Source organism: Pelecanus crispus, chromosome 11, assembly GCF_030463565.1.
Source record: "Pelecanus crispus isolate bPelCri1 chromosome 11, bPelCri1.pri, whole genome shotgun sequence".
Classification (NCBI taxonomy): Eukaryota; Metazoa; Chordata; class Aves; order Pelecaniformes; family Pelecanidae; genus Pelecanus; species Pelecanus crispus.
The window spans coordinates 27,261,451-27,278,949 of record NC_134653.1 but is presented as its reverse complement, the minus strand read 5'-3'; the positions used below and the strand labels follow the sequence as shown (position 1 = coordinate 27,278,949).

Genomic DNA, 17,499 nt, shown 5'->3' with positions numbered 1-17,499 from the left:
CCTGGAAGGCCTAAATCTCGTGATATGGTCACAGAAGGAGGAGAATCAAGATAGCATGTACACTTAGGTTTGCTCTGGTCCTACTGTTTCAACCATTTCATCATTATAACACATTGTGGCATTTTATCCTTGCAGCCCAGAAACAGACTTTTAGCTTAAACAGTAGTCTAACTTTCTGGTTCTATTAGCTTTTTCCTTTGCAGTCATGTTTCACCTACAGTAATACATGGGCTCTATTGCTCCTCCCTATCTATTACCACGGGGGGGGGGGGGGGGGGGGGGGGGGGGGTGGGGGTGGTAGAGAACAAGTGATAAGCTTTGCTTTCTTAGCACTGAACTGTGACTTTTAAGCAGCAAGAAGGAGGGGTTGCAGCACATCAAAACTGGGAGGCTACAGTATCTAAATTCCTGGTGTTCCTATATTAGTGTTTATTTACTGGCAAGACAGTCATTGCTTACATTATCTAGGGCATAAGCTGCCTTTTGTAACGACAAATGAGGACTTCTTTATAGTTCCAGACCATGTGATCCGAGTGACTGCTGTTCATGCTTCTCTTTTCCATTTGTGTTACTTTTCTTCCCTAAAACCTTGTTAAGGAATAGTCATTGACTCTAAGTGCTTCCTTCAGAGCTTCTCTTGGCTTTAAGGGCAATCCATGTATTTAATTCTATTCAGTGAGACATTTCGTAGACTACATATGAACACTCATTTCATTCTAGTTCAGAATGGAGAATTGCTAATACTAATCTAAGGCTCCTGTATTCCAGTTGCACGTACCCTATGTTAAAGGAAGTGAATGGTATCAGACTTATTTTTTTGATAACAGTACTACGACAATGTTATCACAGTTTACAAAGAAAAACCTGGACTACAAATTTAAGAGGGAATAAACAAGTGACTTACTAACTACACCAATAATTTTATTAATTTGATTATATCTACTTAGGAATTGCCCTTTCAGAGTTTTCTTCTTCAAGGAACAGAAGCAAATCCCTTAAATCTAGCATGAATGTATTGGTCTTCTGTTATTACAAGTCCCCATCTTCTTGAATTAAAGTAAAAAGAAAAAGGGTAGGGTTTTTTCTTAAAACATTTCCCACTTCTTACTAGAATTTTCATAATAAGAATGCCGCATCTGATGATGTTATCCCAGTAGGTGACCAAGCACTGAAACAAAAGGATTAACCAGTGAGGAATCGGAGAGGGTTGGTTTTTTGTCATCAGATTTTAAACATTTTTAAAAGCCATGTTGGTCAATTTACATTTCATACATACTTGAAAGAATGGCACATTAAGATAAATGAACACATTGTGATGCCTTCCAGTGTTACAAGGGTGACAAACAAATTTGGAGATCCATGTATGCTTTAAAGAACAGTACATCTGTTTAAATAAACTCACAGAAAACTAAAATAAAGAACCATAAAGCAGATTTTTAAACAGGTAAAATGAATAAACTGTAAAAATACTGCATCTCCCATAAACACAGTCTGTGGTTTCACCACCTTGTGGCCAACAAAAAAGTTGCAGTTTTGCTTCATACGGTGAACGCTGATTGCCTTAGCGACTGAAGGTCAGAATCGAGGCAGGCAGTGGGCATCAGCACATACAGTCACCATACTGCTGTATTTTGCCCTTAGCCGATACACTGAAAAATAGCAGCATTAAAATACAGCCTGAAATAGCTTAGCTACTACCTCAACTTGTTAAAATTGTGCAAGAATAAAGAACACCAGCAGCATTTTAATGGCTGTTTCAATTTGGTTTCAGACGCTCCCCTCCCATACAAAGCACACAGAAACACAAAGCTGAAACTGATCTAGTAACTGTTATTTCTTGTCCATCCTTGAAAACTTTTCCCATAGTTTGCTTTGCTTAACTTTTTAAAATTTTACTTAAAAACCTATTCAGTGTTCAAAAAAAAAAATCCATGAGAATTTTAAAATAGTTTCTAAATGCCAGGAAACTGATGCTTCTTCCTCTCAAACTGAAGATACACAGACTATCCTAATCACCTGAATTTCTTTAGTTGAAAGTTTTAAGGTTTCAGATTCCTGTTACTGAAAGCTACATTTTTAGAAAGGTCTCTCCAATACACTAGAAACTGAAAGAGCGTAAATTCCCAGTGTAACATGTAAAGGGTAATTTTTTTGCTAGTTTGCTCTTACGTTGTTTATATTGTACCTTTTTGATACAGAAAATGGAAGAGTTAGGTTTTCTGACACAACTCGCAAGGGAATATATAAAAGTACAAATCAGAAGGCCTTCTCTAAAGCCAAGTTTTGCAAGTCCCTTTTTGTTTAAGTATGATAAGGCTTATTAAAAAAATAACAAAGTAAAAAAAAAAACAAAACAAAAAACAGCAAACCAAAAAAACCCAACCAACATCCCTGGGAAAAGAACATGAAAGCCTTTTGGAAATACTTAATTTCTGAAAACATACAACTATTTGAAAAAACTTAATTGCAAAATTAAAGGAAATTCAAGAAATCAATTCTCGTATTTCAAATCAGTCCATGATTTCATCATCAGCAATAAGATGTGCTATCTTTTCCAGCCCAAAATTACCAGCTTTGGGGAAAACATATCATACGTAACAGAAATAATTAACGGGTTAAGTTAAATTAATTTTTTTTCCCTGATCCACATGCCTGCATGTTAGATAATGTTACATTAGAACTGAGCATTATAATGAGAGACTAAAAGCAACAACCTGTAACAGTAACCAAAGCAAAAGCAATTTTCTCATGGTTACATGCTATAGATCAGTAATTTAATATTAACTTCCTCTATAAATAAAAATAAAAAAGTTGGGCAAACCTAAATTGGCACAGTCATTATGGTATTGCTTTCCAGTTTCAACACTGCAAAGAGCAGCCACAGATTCCAAACACCAAAAGGAAAAGGCTGTCGCCCAACCACCTGATGTAGTTTGGTTGCGGTTTTTTTTTTTTTTTTTTTTCCTTTTAAATGAAGTCATCAGCAGTGCTACTGCCTCAGATATATCGAACAACAGCTTGGAATGGGTAGGTGTGCAGCTTGCAGTAAAAGGATTGCTATAGAACCACTACGTAAAAATGAGAACAAATACATGAAAACAAAACCATAGAGTGTGGTTTACTGGTCTGCATGACTTCTTCTTAAGTCAATGTTTTGCAGGAGTGTGACTAATTTTTACCTTCAAAAAGGCAAAAAAAAAAAAAAGTAAAAAAAAATTTAAAATCTTAAGCCTTCAAGTTTCCTTGCCTTCATTCCCTCCCTCCCCCAAAAAAGCACCTCCTACTAGAAACACTTTTTCTGTTTTACAAGTTCAGAAGTTGGAATGTAGTGGAAATACATACAAGAGAGAAGGAATTTCTAGATGTACATTACATTACAAAGAGGTTTGCTCCCAGACCTAAGGAGGGAGGGATACTAAGCAATATTAAAATCCTATAAGAATCCTTACAAAGCATGCAAAATATTGATATACTCACAAAATTGAAATTTATATTGGTTCCTTTTTGAATTTGCAAATTCACAGTACAATTATTTCTAATATTATGCAGCAGTCAGAATTACAGTGACTACAAAATCATTTCCCTTTAATTTTTTTCTTTCCATCTGTTTGAACAACTCCTTTGTTATTTTTTCTTTAATTGAGAGGTTGCAGATCACCCATCAGAAAATGTGAAATTCAGCATAACAGGGGTTGCTTTCTTTGTCGTATTTCCCCTCAAATGATGTTGACAACCTAACTCTACCAATCTTTCAAAATCTGTCCCTCCCTCCCCTTCCCATGCTGATTCCTTCCCTTGCCTTCAAGCTGTACTTTTCTTCTCATCAGGTTGATGATGGACGGATGCCACTAAATGGATGCTGCGTAACTGGGTAGGAAGTAAAGGGGGCTGGTGTAGTTTATGAAAATGGAACTACTCCCACCCCTCCAAGAGGTTTGGCACAACTGCTTCATAGCCAGAATACTTTGCTCTGGATACCAGCAATTAGATTATGCTTTCAATTTGCTAGACAAATACTGCTGCCCATTATGCCTATGTAACCCCTGTGGCTTTAACTGATTTAGGGAGGGAAACATGAAGTCGGTACTTGGCTAGACCTTTTGTACTGCTGTATGTAGTTCCATAGAAATTTCTTCACTGCTCTTATTTAAAACAGGGTTGGAATTTCTGGAGAACACACAATGCATGCTACTTGCTAGATTGTCCATAAAGTACATTCTGACACATTTTATCAAAGTATTTTTATCTATCAGAAAAAGACTCTTGTAGAAGCAATGTACAAAGCCTCCAAAAATTCAAGTATCAAAAAAAAAAAAGATGTTCTGATAAAAGTTTGGAGTAAGCAGCCAGCCAAACTTACAGCCATTGATTTTTTTTTTTTTTTGTCCACAAATGCTTCAATTATTTTTGCAGTGATAACATATTTTCTTTCGAGTATTGGGAATTAACAGTCTTCCCAATTAATTTTCATTAAGTTTGGTGGGATCTAAGGAATTTATTGATCCTGTCTGGATATTGCCTCTGCTTTTGTATGCAAACAAACAACAGAATCACAAACAGAATCACTGACTCCAATCCTCCCTGCTCTCTTTAATTTGCTATATTTATTTATAGTGTAACATTGGGTCTGGCTCCCTTAACCCCAAAAAAACCATCAGAAGTGCAACACAGGCAAGAGCAGGGCATCTCCTTCCCTAGAGTTGTATAAACATTTCCAAGGGAAGGGCTGGGGGGGGGGGTAAGAAAAAAAAAAACCAAACCACCATACCCCAAGCAAACCAACAGTTTTAGTTGTACGCAAAACTGTTTCATCTGTTTTATTTGTTTAGAACCCTGTTCAAATCAAGACTTGAATTTCTGAGGAAGAAATCTTAGATCCCAGACCCTTCCCTTCTCCTCTCCTCTTGCAAAGCAATGCTATTTTTGTGGCCTAGAACAGTACTTTAAAAACAGCAGTTATTAAAGACACAGTTGCAATATACCATTTAACTCCCCCTCACCCGAAAAGGGGTATCCTGTCAAGTGGTCCAGTAGAAATCTTGAAGTTTCTTTATGATAAATTAAATCCATAAAATGAGGAATACCTTCTGTCACATTCCCAACAAAGAATAATAGCCACACTCTGTGGTGCATTTGTTCAAGTGTCTATTGCTCCTTCTAGTGGAGATTCTGCGCAGCTCCATCTCCAGTTCAGTTCTGGTCCTACCAATCAAAAGTAGAGATTTTTCTCCTTTCTCTTCAGCTTGTCTCTGGTTAACAAACAGCAGAAACACTGTGGGCCATAATTCCTCAGGATAGGAACAGGCCAGTAATGTCTGAAGAAACACCAGTCTTCTCTTTCTCAGGTGTGGCAGATTTATGCCAAGAGCAGTTTTTTTGTGTCCTGTTGGTGTCACAGGCAACTACACCTCTGTGGAAAAGAGAATGCTTTGCCTTTTGCTGTCTGGGGTAGGGATAGTCTCTAGCTGCAGGAAGTACAGAAGAACTTGAACCTGGAAAGAGAAAGAAAGAGGTAATAATAAAGCTCTGTTAACTTATTCTCATCCTGGCTATTTCAGAGTTGACAGACAGGCCTACAGCTCTCTCCACAGGAACATCCTGCAGTTATGTATTTGTTTGAATACAGTGTATAGTAGCAGGAATATTAAAACTTGCAGGGCTTCAGAGACACTCTTTTCAGCTTCCAGGGTGTAACAGTGGTGTTGGTGTACCACTGCACTGAAGAAGTCTGATCTGTAATTTGCCAGTACTCAATCAAGAAAGTATAAAACACCCTGACCAGTTAACAGAGCCTCTATGTTCAAATTCTCTGCATCGCCTTCGAAAGGCAGCGGTGGCCAAAGAAATCTGAATATAGCAAAGAATTTTGTTGTGCATCAGGGAAGGTGGTTTAAGTGTTGAGGAGCATCACGGAAAAACACCGATGGTCCTTTTATCCCAGGCTAGCAATATGGCGCTGTGAGACAACTCTCAAAAAATCTTACTATGCACAAACACAAAACACACAGGATTGTGTGCACACTGACAGTTTTTCATGAAAAGCTGTATTAGTACAGGTGCAAACTGAACTGCCTGAAGAAAGAGAGTTCTACAAACAGTCTAAAATGTCTGCGGAAGGGTGAAAGTTGTTTATGTTTCTCAAAAAAACTGTCATGAAAACACAGAAGGATGGCTGAACCAGGCCTTGCTAGAGGACCGCAGTTTCCCACGTACTGTCTTCGCAAGATTCAACAGCACATTCAGGATTTTACCTGGGACATGACTTCTAGTGACCAACTATCAGTCATTGTGATAGGCTGTGTTGGGTTAGCAGGGATTTTACTGTCCTTCTCTGAAGGTCTGAGCAGCGTTGGTCCAAAGACAGTTGCAAGATTATGCAGGGACATCTTGTTAATGCCTTCCCTCTCAGCAACCCTGGGAGAACAAACAATGAACAAGGCAGATCTTTATAAATATCTGAGTTTGGAAGTGTCCGTAAGTAAGAAACCATATTTATTCCTTTTGTAAAAAGTTTTAGATACATTCAATCAACCACTCTCTCCATATGTGCCTAAATGAACTTTATAAATGAGCAATTCCTTGATTTGACACAACCGCAGTCTGCAGGCACTCTACAGACACGGCTTAAACTTGGGAAAGGGACTGCTGCTTACTGTCTGCACAGACAGAAGTGGGACAGGAATAAAGGAATGGTTTTCATCCCAGTTTTATAAATGAGAAACTAAGACACACAGGTTAAAAAAATTTATCCAAGAGCAGAAAAGTCTGCAGCAGAAACACAAGTAAAACCCAGATTTCCTGGATTTTAATCCAGAACCTCAGTCACAATATTATCTTTCATCTCTCCAGTGACAGTATCTGGTATGTACAAAATACATATGTAGATTAACGCATTGTGCATGTATTAAGCAAGCTTATTGCATTAATATCAGACATGTGGAAATACTTTTTGATGGTTACAACCATATTTACAAAGACACAGACAAGATCAGAAATCTAGTCTAAGCAAGGAACTGACGACTCTAGTCAGCAGAAGTGCAAAGCTGGAATTTTTAAAAATATATCATGTTAGATTGCAGGCACCTTTTGAGACAGGGCTCACAAGTCCTTAAACTCTTCCAAAGCTTCACGATTTATACTAAAACCTTTCCCGATCTTTGTATCCAGATGCAGGTGCAGTTTTGCAGCGATATTGCAGCAGGAATTTGCATTTGCAGTAGATATGCCCTGAGACTTCTGTTACCCTTTCCCTCAGTTGTAGTCCTTTCAGTATGAGTGGGAATGGAATTCAGGATTTAGTGCCTCACTAAGTGAGTGTGAGACAATGGTTATCTGATGAGCATTCACAGCAAATCAGCAAATGCTTCTTCATTTGCGTGATTCAGCATGAATTCAAGGAAAAGGCTCCTCTTCTCAAAATAATGATGCTTTACACATTAAATACATGTCTAAAGGATCCACTTATTACCTTTTTAAATGGTCCAAAAGGAAAAGGAATGTCACAAGATTGGGTTCTGGAAGCGATAACAATAGATTCAACATACAGCTTTCCTTTGCAACAGGATCTGAAAGTGCTACAGGACAGAAAATAACAAAACATCACCATAGGCAGTGAACGAGAATTTGACTGACTGTGAAATTTCCCAAACGAACAAATATGGATGGTCCTGAATGGACTGTAATTACATCATAGGTTGGAAGGTCAGAGTTGCACATCAGTACCCCACAGGATCTCTTTCCCTTATTTCATAGACATGCAGAGAATCCTTTTCTCTCAAGCATTTCAAGTGCTTTCAGACTTTCAACCATTATGATGTTTCTCCCCTGCATCAGGATAAGACAAGGTATACCACCCCCCAAAAAAAGAGGGCTTCTCTGGAAGACTGAATGGGGCAAACAGCAACCACAGCCTCAGCAAGTAGGCTGTCATTCTATTCTTAACCTATCCTTCAGAAACCTGGACATTTTCAAATTACAAAAAAGCGTGGCAATTGTCCATATTCAAGCTCACAGGAAGAAGATGTCGTTCCAATGCTCATTTCTGAGCTCCATTTCACTTCCCTAACAGCTTGTTCCAGGCTTCTGTCCAACATTACAAAAATGGTTTTTCTATTGCTTTAGGAGCAGCCTCCTGAGGAAGAGTTTCAGTTATCAAAGGTTATTTCTGCTACTACCTACCAATGCCCTCAGCAAAGTTGGGGTACAGCTCATCTGTAAAGAGGGGTTCGGGCAGTTCCCGGAAGTACAGTTTCAAGGTGCCTGCGATGGCGTTGACATCCATCTCACTCATCATCACTGACACGTCTTTGTTATCTGAAAGAGGGAAGAGGGGAAGCAGGGTAAAGAAGCTGCTGGCCTTGCATTCATTCCTTTTCTTGCTTTGGCTCTCTTTGTTTATCCTTTGTCTTTGCCCAAATAGCCGAGAGTTTTCCTGTTTACATTTCTCCAGATTAAATGAGCTACCTTCTGACAACTGGAAAGTGCTGCACAAATGACTGCAAACAGTTTATAGCTTTAAATGAAGTGGAGGGAACCTCACACTACCCAGGGTTAGTTACAGTGTGCCAGCGACCTCAGCCTGATCTGGAACAAGCCCTGCTTGACTGTATTTATAAGCATTTCAACTTTTGTTAGTGACAACGGTTGTTATTCCAATTCCCTGCCTCTAACAGCTTAGGATAAGAGACTCAGGCTGTCTAACTCCCCACTGAGTGTAGCTAAAGTACACAGGCAATTCAGGGCTCACATTTCAGTTTTGTTACTATTAAGAAGAACAAAACCACCCCCTTTCCCTAAAACAAACAGATCAACCAGCAGAGCCAGTGCTGGTTTCACGAAGCTTAGTGTAAAACAGCATTTAATATACATTTAAAACGTTGTTTTTCAAAATGTGAAACACCCTTACTAGTGAAGATTTATAAATCAATGTGTTTGGTAGCTTAGGAGGATTGAAAACAAAATACAAGGAGGAAGACACTTCACAAAGTAAGTGAAGAAAAAGTGCAGGGAGGGTGAATTTGGGCACCCGGCACAGGCCTCATGACTGCTTGCATCAAAAGGGAGCTTGAGTGTGGCTTGAGCAGTCCTTGGACCATCATGTGGAGGCTGGAAGTAAGGCAGAATTTCACACTTTGTACCTCAGCAATTCGGAGGTGTTTCACCTGCCTGGTCTTGGCTGCCTTTTGGGACATACATGCCATTCTTTTAAATGCAGCACCAGTAAGTAGCCCTTTTCTGCTCAAGCGCAAAGAAAGCTTTACAAAGTTTGGTCAGGATTATCTAATTTTACAATCTGCACACATCAATCTGGACATAGAGTTAAGAAGAGAACTTGGGAGCCCTGACAACCCAAATCCAGTTTCGTAAACACCCTTCCGAATCAACCTTAGAAAGTTTTTTGCTGGCTTCCTTTCACAAAACGACTTCTGTTAATTTGGAGACCTCTCAACAGTGAGGAAATTACGACTTCTGATTGCTGTTGCTTCCCCTGGGGAAGGTGTCTGCCATTTACGAAGATTTGGCAAGGCAGGCAAACCCACCATTTCATGTCTGCTGGGAAGAATAACAGATGCATTATTTGGTATAAGGATCCATCCCGTTGTATGTCTTGGGTTATATCTCTAGCTGAAGAATATTAATAAAACATGGAGCCAGGTTTAAAATTATTCTCCTTGTGCGAGAATCTCTACCTCTTAATGCTTCTTGGGGAACATAAGATTAAAAATAGCATAGCCACCTGACAGGGAGCTCACACAGGTTCTCACAGCGCAAAGGAAAACATCAGACACAAATACTTACTGACATCAAAGGCAGCTTTCAGAGCTTGGATATCGGTTGCAACCCCAGAGACACGGTAGATGCCCACCTCCTCCATTCCACGCCGCTCTATCTCCTCCACACACTGGCGCACTATGTAAGGCACCTTCGACCTCTCTCTCCTTAAGAAAGCCAGATAGAAGAGTTCAGCACAACCCATGCCCTCCATGCTTGTTACCCCAGCCAGCCAGGCTGGCTAAAATCACCCCATCATTTTGCTGTGCAACCCTCTTCTGGAAAATGGGGTGGGAGAAAGTCTGAGCAGGCAATTAAGAATGAGCTGAAAAACTCCTTTCAAAACTGGAGAGGGTTTTCTGTGTGTCTCTGCCTGGCTTTGGCTGTTCTGCAGCTGCCCTGAGCACTTGCGCTTCTGGCCAGGTCCTAGTGCCCCTAGACTATGCAACTTTGCGCAGGTAATCAGAGGATTCCCAAACAGTCCTTGGATACGTAGCAACACTGTTGCTTTCAAATCCGTGCAATTCCATAGGGAGGAAATACCACACTTGCCAAACTATGTAACAGAACAAACAGGTTTCTTCTGGCAAACGATTCATGACAAAAGATCAGGGGTTAAAATAATACCACAGGATCCAAAGAATTTGAACAGTTCTGATTATGGAAAGGAAACATCACTGTTCAGTGGCTCTGGAAATTTGTGACCAAGTCAGCTAACTACAGAGTAAAAGGGCAAGGGGTATTTCCAGCACTCAGAAAAGTGATATGCTGCAAGTAAACACCCTAGGTTTCAAAGCCTGTGTGCACATTGGTTTTTCCCCTGCAAAAAATGAAGCTCAGAGAATGTACAGCATCTCTTTTCTGCAGCCACAGCCATCTACACTACTACCCAAGTGGAGCAGACTGGACTAACAGATCCCTCAGTCGGGTAACCCCCTGGCCAGTTGGCTTTCTAAATAAACAATAGGGAGAAATGTGACCCATCAGCTCACTTGGTGACAATAGCGATCTTGACCCCAAAAACCCCAGTCTGTTTCCGGGACGGCATCCTTTTCAGGCTAAACTCCCGACTGGTAAACTTCACCGACAGCTTCACTTCAACCTGAATAAAAGAGAACAGCTGTTACATTTCAAACATTTTCTTTTTTTTTTTTTTTTCATGCTGCAATGAAGAACAAAGAGATAAAGCACATTAAGAGGTACAGAAGCAGTGCTAACTTCTGTTTTTCATACTTACGCCATTCATTGAGATGACTGTGCGCTGCCAATCTTTGTCCTGCAATGCCTGTGGGTCCAGCTGAAAAACATGGAAGTTACCCATGAGCTAGGAACAGACTTCAGAGAAATCAGCGACCCTGAAACACTTCTGTAAGTGAGCAGACCACTATCACTTTCAACATGTTATTTCTTTTCCATAGGAAAACACACACTCCAAGGTTTCCCCAGTTTCAGGTAACAGGACACTCAGCTATTGTGCGGTTCTCTAAGTAGGGCTGATGAGGACTCACACACATGGAAAATCCAGCAACACACGTGCAGTGTCTGCTCAACAACAAAGGAAACCTCAGTGAGAAAAATCAGTGTTTGAAAGCCAATAACCTCAGCTTTCAAAGAGAGACTGCGTTCAGTGCTGTAGCACAACAGGCACATTAACAGACAGCCAAATTTGTCCCATCCCACAGGGCTAAGAGTCAGAAAAGGGGAGGAGAGATTTCTGAAATAACTCTGATTTAAAATAGAGGAAACTGTCTCCCTCTGCAGTTTTCTAGACACAGCTGAGGTTGGATGAGTGTGAAATTACTGCACTGAAATAAAAAGCCAGGCTGGAGAACTTCATAGTTCTTGGCTATGAAGCTAGTAACGTCCAAGAAGGACTATGTTCCACTGAATTCAAAAGACATAATGACCTTAACAGTGAGATCAAGGAAGAGAACTATGAAGTGATCCATACAGAGACAAGTAACTTTAAACAAGCCAAACCTCTGTCAGGATCTGACAGAGAAGACATGGAGAAAATCGGCCCAGCAATCATAGAAAGTTGTCCTACTTCAACCTGCCTATTGCTTTTCATTTCAACTTGAGCAGAGAGGCAGGAGGAACACCTGGCCCTGCTATTGCAAGAATTCATTAAGCAGCAACAAGTTCTGATGCAAAGCCCTGATCTCCCATTTTCTGCTTTTTTGCTTGATCTCTTCAGAGCAGACAGTTGTGAGGCTGGGGAGCAGCTGACTCAAATACTCAAACATCATCCAGCAATCCAATACTGCCTGGGAAAGGCCAAACACATCTGAACGGCTTTAGAGTGGCACTCAGCTCAAGCTAGACTGGCAAAAGAGAGAAAAGACCTGTCTGCATGGGGACTTCTATCAGCAATCAGAACCAGCCAAAGCAGTGCCTCCCGAGATGGCTTTGTAACACTTGGAGCTTGAACACTGAGACACAGTTAAGACCAGAAGGAGGCAACTGCCCTAGACTGTGTTTTGAGTTCACTGTCATCAGCAAACAAAAAGACACTCAGTAGCTAGAGCCATTTCTGCAGCACAGCTCCTCCCTCTCGCAAAACCCCATGCAAAGGCAGAGTTCTCTGACAGAGGTAGATGTTGAAACAATGGCAGCTGCAGTATATTCTGCGAGATCTCAGACGCAATCATGCTCTCGATCTCTTTCAAATCCTTAACAAACTAGCCCAATGCTGCTGACAGCTACAGAGACAAGTCCCCCCACACCCTTCCCCACGCCCCAAAAAAGACAACCAGCAGAGAGAAAAGTTTCTCCCTTGCTCACACTGCAGAGACCCCAAGAAGCAACATACAAGCAAGTCAGGCCAACCTTATCTCTGCGCACTTTGTTACGGACGTGAGCCCACAGTGGGTTGCTGCCAGCACACACATGCTTCCCTGTGGAATTGGACCGGTTCCTGTAGGTGCAACTCTGGCAGAAATTCCTGAAGACCCCTTGTAAGGAATAGTCAGTAACCAGGAGCTCCCACATTTTGGGACTGCACACAGATGCAGGAGACCAATGGGCAGCAGTGCTTAGCTTCAGCACACCCAACTAATAGACTGCTTGCCAAGAGGGTTTGCTTATAACTCTGGTGGAACAGATCCACCCCCGCCTGCGCAGCTGGCCAAGGTCCCTACAAGTTGGCCAGAATCTAGGCTGTTCTTCCCTGAATTTCCGTGCTGGAAGTTTGGTTTCTTTCAACAACTACATTCTTTCCCAGAATCAAGAGGAAACCATTTCTGAAGTGTCTGGTTTCCTATGAAAAGCAACCATGCTCAGTATTCCTGAAACCTTGATCTCCAGCTGCCTAAATAGTCATCTCATTAGGCTGCCAAAACAGCCCTGCTGATAGATGCAGCCACAGCCGATCCTCCAGCTCGGAAGCAGTTTTCCATATGCTTTTAGAATGGAGTCACTCAGAGTGTATTATTTATAGCAGAGAGAGACTGCTTAAGACTGAAGGGGAAAGAAGATTTTGAATATTTGCCAAAAAAGTTAAGGGAAGAGTCCAGCAGGGTCCAGTTACAGTTTATTTAAGCTAACAGGTATTACTGGTTATGTCTCAGTGATGACCAGGGAACTGCTACCACTGTACAAAACGAAAGTAAGTAAATAGCTGTTAAAAAGTACGCGCCAAACAAAGTCCTACTCTGTCTCAGGACTGAGTATCATACGGCTGCAAAGGACTAGCAAGAGCAGTGTACCGCAGCTGAGAGCTCACAGAGACTCTTCCTTGCTTGATAACTACGGGAGCTGAACAAGGACAGCGAGCGTGCCTGCCATTACCTCTTGCTCCCTTATCTCTGAGCTCTGTTGCAGGGCTGGCAGGGCCCCCGCGCTCCCCACCTGCTGTTTGACTCCTGCTGGAAAACAGCTTGTGTTGAACGGAGACAGCTAGGGAGAACAAGCACCAGGGAGTGGGTCCGGCTGACCTGTGCCAACCCTGCATAAGTCACTGGCAATAACAACAGCAACAACAAAAAAAAAGGAAAGTCCCCCCCGCAAGGTGCTTTTTAAATAACAAAGTGAAATGATGGAAGCTAATAAAAGCAGAGCTTGAATAAGCTCTCAGCCACACTGAGACAGGAAGATCATCAGGTCTAACAGTTCGACAAAGTCATAGGAAATAACAGAGCCAACAGGAAACTAAGAATGTCATTTAGACTTTGAGCAAGCTTTCGGTCCTGGACCCTACAGGTGACCGGCCTTCTAAGGCCAGCAAGAGCAACACAGGGAAAGGGCAGCTGGAGCAGACAGGTTACAAAGCAGACTGAAGACAAAGACAGTTAGTGAGTGTGATGCTCCAGCATTGAGAGGGCTTGTGACAAATGCGGTCATGCTGCCTTCTGGTCTGATTTGGAGATCAGTGACCTGGAAGAAGGAACACTGAGTAGAAGAACGCAGCCTACAGACTGCGTGCCAAAAGGAAGCTGCTCCAAGCGAGCAAGCACATAGCGCTCACTTTGCCAGCTCAAGCAGGGGGAGGCACTGTGAAATGGCTGCCTCTGCATTAATTCGACAGTGAAATTTACTGCCCCTCTAAACATTTCCTTCAAACAGTTGCTTGGTCTGAGTGACAAAAGGACCTGTCCCATCTCCACTGAAACTGTGAAAAATTGTGTTGTTTCCATGACCTACGCAAACAGGACAGACTTGCTAAAACCCTCAAAGACTGTATCTCACAGGCTTGTTTGCACAGTCCCCACCAGACGTGCATGCTGCACAGGAAAAAGACAAACAAACCAGTTCGTCTTTGCTCCCCCAGCACCTCCAGTCCCCTTGTGGCCTACTCTTTGGCATGTGCAGTGGCAAGCTACAGCCCCAAATTCACTAATGAATCAAACACATGCCTCTCGTACCCTGCACAAAACACAACAGAACAAAGCAGCTCAGCACCACAGGGATTTCTGAGTGCAAGCCTCTGGCCCTTGTAGCAGCTTAGCACTGAGTTAAGACAGCCACTCAGTGTCTAGCAGTCAGTAGAGGCTGAGTGTGCAGAACACAGAGTGGTGAGGACCTGGGAAAAAGGTGAGCTGAGGATGCCGCTCGATAGCAAATGCAAGCCAGGCGCTAAGAAGGGAGGCTGTGCTCTGCCAGAGAGTTTGATGATTTTCCCACCCCCACCCCTCCAGAACAGAAAACAAAACATACAGAAAGAGGGAAAAACGAAGAAGCATCAGTGGAAATTAAACATCTAGGAGCAAGGACTGAGGCAACCTTAAGGTTAGTGTGTTTTATGCTATTTATTCACATTAGTTGCTCCCTTTATTAAATCTCCCTGGCAACTTTACACTCCATCAATTTTTAATTGGAAGTGATGCGACATACATGTTGTCAGAGTCTCATTGCTGCTGGAAACTCCCAGTCCAGCCATAACCCCATTCTTCTCAAAGGTCCCCACTGACATGTTAATCTTTCCCACCATCACCCTTTAGACATGACCCACTGCCTTCTCCATTTCCACCCTATTTTCGTTACTGGGATACTGTTCTGCATGAGCAAACTGTTTAAATGAACTCGAGTGTGTAAAAGGTTTTCTGAGTCAACACTTTGGAGGTACAGCATATAACAATCTGTTTTACATGGAAAACAACCTAGATGTCTTGAATAGCCATGTGCGCTGCTGTGAGACTTCCCAGATAATTAAGCAGATAAAAGTGAGTGTTTTGCATGGCAACAGAGTTGCGCTGCTACCACAGAATGACTGATCTAAGGTCATATCCTCTCTGATTTTCCAGCACTGCTGTGAGGGAGAAGGAAATACTTTGCCTGAGCTGATCATGCAGGGAAAAAAAGAGTAACAAAGGAAACAGCATTTCTAGGAGGCACCAACTGGAGGAGATGGATCACAGGATGAAGTATCGGTTTACTCATGCAGTCTGGCAGAGGCCAGTTTTGCTGACAGATGCGTCTACCTAGATGCAGAGTCTCAGGACCAAACAAAAAGGCTGCTACACTCAAAACATGGGGATGTGCCTGCCACCTGAAGTGCAAAATTCAAAGAGCAAAAGGGCCACCCTCCTAAGTGCTGAAGATGGGTTGCGAGGGAAAGAGGGAAAGAGGGAAAGAGGGAAAGAGGGAAAGAGGGAAAGAGGGAAAGAGGGAAAGAGGGAAAGAGGGAAAGAGGGAAAGAGGGAAAGAGGGAAAGAGGGAAAGAGGGAAAGAGGGAAAGAGGGAAAGAGGGAAAGAGGGAAAGAGGGAGGGGAAGAGAGCGGGGAAGAGGGAGGGGAAGAGGGAGGGGAAGAGAGCGGGGAAGAGAGCGGGGAAGAAAGAAAGAGAGAGGGAAAGAAAGAGAGAGGGAAAGAAAGAGAGAAAGAGAGAGGGAAAGAAAGAGAGAGGGAAAGAAAGAGAGAGGGAAAGAAAGAGAGAGGGAAAGAAAGAGAGAAAGAGAGAGGGAAAGAAAGAGAGAAAGAGAGAAAGAGAGAGGGAAAGAAAGAGAGAAAGAGAGAAAGAAAGAGAGAAAGAGAGAGGGAAAGAAAGAGAGAAAGAGAGAGGGAGAGAAAGAGAGAAAGAGAGAGGGAAAGAAAGAGAGAAAGAGGGAAAGAAAGAGAGAAAGAGAGAGGGAAAGAAAGAGAGAAAGAGAGAGGGAGAGAAAGAGAGAAAGAGAGAAAGAGAGAGGGAGAGAAAGAGAGAAAGAGAGAGGGAGAGAAAGAGAGAGGGAGAGAAAGAGAGAGGGAGAGAAAGAGAGAGGGAGAGAAAGAGAGAGGGAAAGAAAGAGAGAAAGAGAAAGAGAGAGGGAAAGAAAGAGAGAAAGAGAGAAAGAGAGAGGGAGAGAAAGAGAGAAAGAGAGAGGGAGAGAAAGAGAGAAAGAGAGAAAGAGAGAGGGAGAGAAAGAGAGAAAGAGAGAGGGAGAGAAAGAGAGAAAGAGAGAAAGAGAGAAAGAGAGAGGGAGAGAAAGAGAGAAAGAGAGAAAGAGAGAAAGAGAGAAGGAGAGAAAGAGAGAAGGAGAGAAGGAGAGAAGGAGAGAAGGAGAGAAGGAGAGAAGGAGAGAAGGAGAGAAGGAGAGAAGGAGAGAAGGAGAGAAGGAGAGAAGGAGAGAAGGAGAGAAGGAGAGAAGGAGAGAAGGAGAGAAGGAGAGAAGGAGAGAAGGAGAGAAGGAGAGAAGGAGAGAAGGAGAGAAGGAGAGAAGGAGAGAAGGAGAGAAGGAGAGAAAGAAAGAGAGAAAGAGAGAAAGAGAGAAAGAGAGAAAGAGAGAAAGAGAGAAAGAGAGAAAGAGAGAAAGAGAGAGGAGCTGATGCATACAACTGAACTAAGCCTCATGTTTCCTCCTACAAGATCATGTCCATTTCTTCCTCCCCCAAGCCCCCAGTAATTTCAGTTTCAAAGTGCACCCAGGAATGGCCCCTTCTCCCTGTATTTCTCATGCCTGAGATGTAACAGAAACTCCCAACCACGTGTCCTGGCTAGTTAAACACTGCACATCCAGTGCTGCCATTCCCAGGTCTGATGAGGACTTTACTTCTACATTTCCAAGAGGTTCTCCCATATTAAAACCTCGTGGGTTTATTTTTCAGGGATAAAACTTGCAGGTTGGCAAGCAATGAAGCTCTTGCATGTGGCTATAAAAACAGGTAAATAAAATATTCCATAGGAAAATAAAATATGAGCAATGGGAGCTATTAAAATTGCTGCCCATTCCTGGAAGCTTCTGACCACATGGACCAATTTCCAGTCTTCCTTCCTCCAGTGTCATTATGTAACAGAGACATTTAATAAACATTTCAC

The 17,499-nt window shown here is 42.2% G+C and overlaps 1 protein-coding gene across 3 annotated transcripts in view; it reads right to left on the bottom strand.

The window, feature by feature from the left end:
• Window positions 1–5,402: 5,402 nt before the first annotated feature.
• Window positions 5,403–17,499, bottom strand: part of BCR (BCR activator of RhoGEF and GTPase) — a 103,483-nt gene continuing 91,386 nt past the window's right edge. For all 3 annotated transcript variants that reach the window (XM_075718115.1, XM_075718117.1, XM_075718116.1), the window contains exons 17-23: window positions 11,009–11,068; window positions 10,764–10,873; window positions 9,799–9,938; window positions 8,179–8,313; window positions 7,469–7,574; window positions 6,252–6,414; window positions 5,403–5,492 (exon numbers count right to left, since the gene is read on the bottom strand). In XM_075718115.1, coding sequence (XP_075574230.1) covers window positions 5,403–5,492; window positions 6,252–6,414; window positions 7,469–7,574; window positions 8,179–8,313; window positions 9,799–9,938; window positions 10,764–10,873; window positions 11,009–11,068 — 804 coding nt within the window. The remainder of the gene's footprint in view (window positions 5,493–6,251; window positions 6,415–7,468; window positions 7,575–8,178; window positions 8,314–9,798; window positions 9,939–10,763; window positions 10,874–11,008; window positions 11,069–17,499) is intronic.